Raw genomic sequence first — 5,000 nt, forward strand, 5'->3', positions numbered from 1 at the left:
TTTAGTGAAAAATAAAATGTTTTTTTTTTCAAATTCAAGACAAAGTTATATGTTTTTGGTAACACTTTAGTATGGGGAACATATTCTACATAAGAAAGACTTAATTTTTAGTTATTTGGTTAGGGCCAGGGTTAGAGGGTTAAGGTTATAATAAGGCCATGCCGAATAAGGCATTAATAAGTACTTAATAATGACTAGTTAAGAGCCAATATGTTACTAATTTGCATGTTAATAAGCAACTAATTAATGGTGAATATTTTCCCCATACTAAAGTGTTACCATGTTTTTTTACTGGTGCACAAAATGAACCGTGCATGAACATCACCTTGTTCAAACAACAAAACCAACACAGTGCATGAACTCACAACAAATTACACACCTGCAAATCAGTCAAATGTTGCCGTATTCGTAATACGGCGATAGGGAGAAGTTTTTATTTACACGATGCGTCTGGTGTGTTTTGACCTCCGCCGAACCCCTGAGGCCGACTCACCGAACCCCTAGGGTTTGATCCAACCCAGGTTAAGAACCACTGATCTAGATATTTAAGTGTTGAATAAAAAAAAAAATGTATGACTTATTTTTAATATTTTTGTGACTGAGACCCTTCCGGGTTCCCGGGACCAAACTTGAGGGAAGCCCTAAATATAAAAAAAAATATTTTTATTGTATCAGTTTTTAAAATGAAAAATACGAAAATGGGCCACACTGGCTTTCATTTTTCAGAGTGCGGCCATCAGTGGAAAAAAGTTTGGACACCGCTGATCTAACATTTTTGTTCCACCACAAGGTGAAGGACTCTGTCTCACAGAAGACGCTTGGTTTAATGCGAATGCAGTTCTGGAAGACGGCGGTAGAAGACATTTACCGAGACAAGCCTCCAAACCAGCCAGTCAGTAACGAGCTATGGAGGGTAACTATCACCACTTAACATACACTCACAGGTCACAACAATAGGTACATCATCTAAAGACATCTAATAAAAGACCTGTATATATGTTTTTATGTTTTGACAAACTCGTCATTTTCTTGTTGTTCTTGTATTCAAACACTTTTGCAGGTGGTGAGGAACCATAGGCTGACAAAGAGATGGCTGTCGAGGATCATAACAGAGAGAGTAAGGCTCCACGTTAACCTCTTAAGGCCCAAGCTGTTTGTTTACATGCTTTTTTTAATTTCTCTTTACTATTTGGGCTTATTGGACCCTAATTAGAATAAAACTAAGAATCATCTTTTGATATGATGTACTTAGTCCATATGTACACAAACGTGTACTTCATGTTTAGTGACATGCTAATTCTTATTTTTACACTTTTTTTTTTCTTCCAAATTCCATTGTATGTTATACTCTTCTGACACCACCAGATGGCAGTATAAGTGTCCAATTCAGTAGTGTACACAATTTTGGAAACAATAGCTAAAAGGTGCTGTCCACGCATGTGGCCAATAAGGCCTTTAGAGGTTTTTAATATTACTTTCTGATGGTGTCATACACCACGGACAAAACATTGGGAATATTTCCCACAGACCTACATTGTGGCGGTGGGGGTTATGTTAGTGTTTTTCTCTGCTGTTGAGTCATCTCACTTAATCAAGCCTTTTTCTAACATTCCCCCCTACAAAATATTACAACTAGAGATGTCTGATAATATCGGACTGCCGATATTATCGGCCGATAAATGCTTTAAAATGTAATATCGGAAATTATCGGTATCGCTTTCAGAAAGTAAAATGTATGACTTTTTAAAACGACGCTGTATGGAGCGGTACACGGACGTAGGGAGAAGTAAAGAGCAGTTGCGTCTCCCAGTCATACTTGCCAACTCTCCCGATTTTCCCGGGAGACTCCCGAATTTCTGTGCCCCTCCTGAAAATCTCCCGGGGCAACCATTCTCCCGAATTTCTCCCGTTTTCCACCCAGACAACAATATTGGGGGCGTGTCTTAAATGCACTGCATTTGCGTGCCGGCCCAATCAAATAATATCTACGGCTTTTCACACACACAAGTGAATGCAATACATACTTGGTCAACAGCCATACAGGTCACACTGAGGGTGGCCGTATAAACAACTTTAACACTGTTACAAATATGCGCCACACTGTGAACCCACACCAAACAAGAATGACACAGACATTTCGGGAGAACATCCGCACCGTAACACAACATAAACACAACAGAACAAATACCCAGAATACCTTGCAGTACGAACTCTTCCGGGACGCTACAATATACACCCCCCGGGTGTATATAGGGAGAGCATGTCCCAAATTCCAAGCTGCTGTTTTAAGGCATGTTAAAAAAAATAATGCACTTTGTGACTTCAATAATAAATATGGCAGTGCCATGTTGGCATTTTTTTTTTCCATAACTTGAGTTGATTTATTTTGGAAAACCTTGTTACATTGTTTAATGCATCCAGCGGGGCATCACAACAAAATTAGGCATAATAATGTGTTAATTCCATGACTGTATATATCTGTATCGGTTGATATCGGAATCGGTAATTAAGAGTTGGACTATATCGGATATCGGCAAAAAAGCCATTATCGGACATCTCTAATTACATCTTTCTATGATTCCTGCTGATATCTTATTGGTTAACACTCAAGGCTTCAATACTGGTGTCGGAAGTGAAAACGTTGCAATGTTTTTATGGTGTGGTGCATTAGGAAAATGATCTGGACGACAGAGCCTACAGAAACCTGCAGGAGCTGGAGTCGTATGCTGAGAACACGCAGTCGTCGCTCTTGTACCTGCTCCTGGAGTCTTTGGGTAAGAACGTCTCACAGTAGCAAAACAAAGTGGTACTGTAGCGTTTCTACCAACGAGAAAAGGAGCTTCTCCATCTTCAACGTGTAAAAAAACAAAAATGTGTACGTGTTGTTGCTAGGAGTGAAAGACGTCCACGCCGACCATGCGGCGAGTCACATCGGGAAGGCGCATGGCATTGTGACGTGTCTGAGAGCCACGCCTCATCACAGCGCACGGCGGAGAGTTTACTTGCCCATGGACATCTGCATGCTGGTACGGAGACTTTCTATGTTCGCAAAACTATTTACTACGTTTCTATGTTTTAGAGCAGCCTCTTCACTTTGACGTCATGAGTTCAACAAAGCGTGGCACTGCGGAGTGCTTACAAATTAGTCTTAAATAGGATAGACTGTTTATTTATCCCACAATGGGGAAATTACATATACCAGGCGGTTTCTGAATGCTACATATTTGCTGCCATCTTGTGGACAATGTTAGTAAATCAGATTTTTTAAATGTTCATTATTCAAAACCCTTATGTACCTGTACATCAGGGGTGCTCATTACGTCGATCGCGAGCTACCGGTCGATCTCGGAGGGTGTGTCAGTCGATCACCAGCCAGGCATTAAAAAAATAGTCCTAAAAATGAGCGATCATAAATCTTCACTATGACGTCACTTTCGTCACTTGATTGACATTCACGGCACCCAAGGGTCTTCTGAGATGACGCTGGCTGCTGCCAGCTCATTAAAATTACCGACAGGAAGGCGAGAAACACTTTATTTCAACAGACTCTGGCGCCGTACCTGTCGTCAAAACTCTAAAGACCGACTGCACAGTTGCACAGTTGTGCTCACAAAATAAGAGTCTCAGAAAGCTGGCGTGCACAAGCTAACAAGCTACGGAGTTTGCCGACAATGTATTTCTTGTAAAGTGTATACAAAGGAGTACGGAAGCTGGACAAATAAGATGCCAAAAACCAACCACTTTCATGTGGTATTGGACACAAAGGAGGACTTTTTTTCTCCTCCATTCGAAAATGCGGACATTATCAGCACCACTGTCTGATTCCTATCAATGCAAGTCATCAGAATCAGGTAATACACCAACTTATATTTTTGTCTTCATGAAAGAAAGGAATCTATATGTGTTAAACATGCTTGTATTATCTTTAAACACCTTTAAGTTGTTAACAATATTAACTATATGTATTAAACATTCTTGTATTATCATTAAACACCTTTAATTTTTTAACAATATTAACTATATGTGTTAAACATGCTTGCATTATCATTAAACACCTTTAACTTGTTAACAATATTAACTATATGTGTTAAACATGCTTGCATTATCTTTAAACACCTTTAACTTGTTAACAATATTAACTATATGTATTAAACATGCTTGTATTATCATTAAACACCTTTAATTTTTTAACAATATTAACTATATGTGTTAAACATGCTTGCATTATCATTAAACACCTTTAACTTGTTAACAATATTAACTATATGTGTTAAACATGCTTGCATTATCTTTAAACACCTTTAACTTGTTAACAATATTAACTATATGTATTAAACATGCTTGTATTATCATTAAGCACCTTTAATTTTTTAACAATATTAACTATATGTGTTAAACATGCTTGCATTATCATTAAACACCTTTAACTTGTTAACAAAAACATATATTTCATAAATAAGTAAATGTAAATTATATATATGAATGAGGTAGATCCCCACGACTTGATCAATTGAAAAGTAGCTCGCCTGCAGAAAAAGTGTGAGCACCCCTGCTGTACATGATAAGAACACAAATGTTTTTTTTTGTTCATGCATTCTAAATTGTAAATAAGTCAGCTAACAATGAAGGTAATGGAGAGTCAATCTATTCCGCCTATAAAGCGTTCTAAAAAAACATCCAAAAACCTCTGCACACGTTTTATATAAGGAAGCCTTCCTTCAGTATGTGCTGTTGTCTTACATAAGGATTGTGAATGATTGGCAAATTTAAAAAAAAGTGCAGTTACCCTTTAAGAAAAACTGATCAATCCATAAATGTGTGGTGTTGACACAAAGATTTTAGAATCTGGTCGATACGAGAGGGATTACTGTAATTTTGGACTATAAGCCGCTACTTTTTTACTGCGCTTTTAACCCTGCCGTTTATAAAACGTTGTGGCTAATTTATGGATTTTTCTTTGTGGACAGCCATGATGCAAATAGTTTAAAAAAAACAATCAA

At 37.9% G+C, this 5,000-nt stretch overlaps 1 protein-coding gene across 1 annotated transcript in view; it reads left to right on the plus strand.

The window, feature by feature from the left end:
- ndufaf6 (NADH:ubiquinone oxidoreductase complex assembly factor 6) overlaps positions 1–5,000 on the plus strand; it is a 55,221-nt gene that overhangs the window by 15,935 nt on the left and 34,286 nt on the right. The window contains exons 3-6 of the mRNA XM_061956812.1: positions 791–913; positions 1,061–1,117; positions 2,672–2,774; positions 2,893–3,026. Coding sequence (XP_061812796.1) covers positions 791–913; positions 1,061–1,117; positions 2,672–2,774; positions 2,893–3,026 — 417 coding nt within the window. The remainder of the gene's footprint in view (positions 1–790; positions 914–1,060; positions 1,118–2,671; positions 2,775–2,892; positions 3,027–5,000) is intronic.

This window comes from Nerophis lumbriciformis, linkage group LG04, assembly GCF_033978685.3.
Source record: "Nerophis lumbriciformis linkage group LG04, RoL_Nlum_v2.1, whole genome shotgun sequence".
In the NCBI taxonomy this organism is placed as follows: Eukaryota; Metazoa; Chordata; class Actinopteri; order Syngnathiformes; family Syngnathidae; genus Nerophis; species Nerophis lumbriciformis.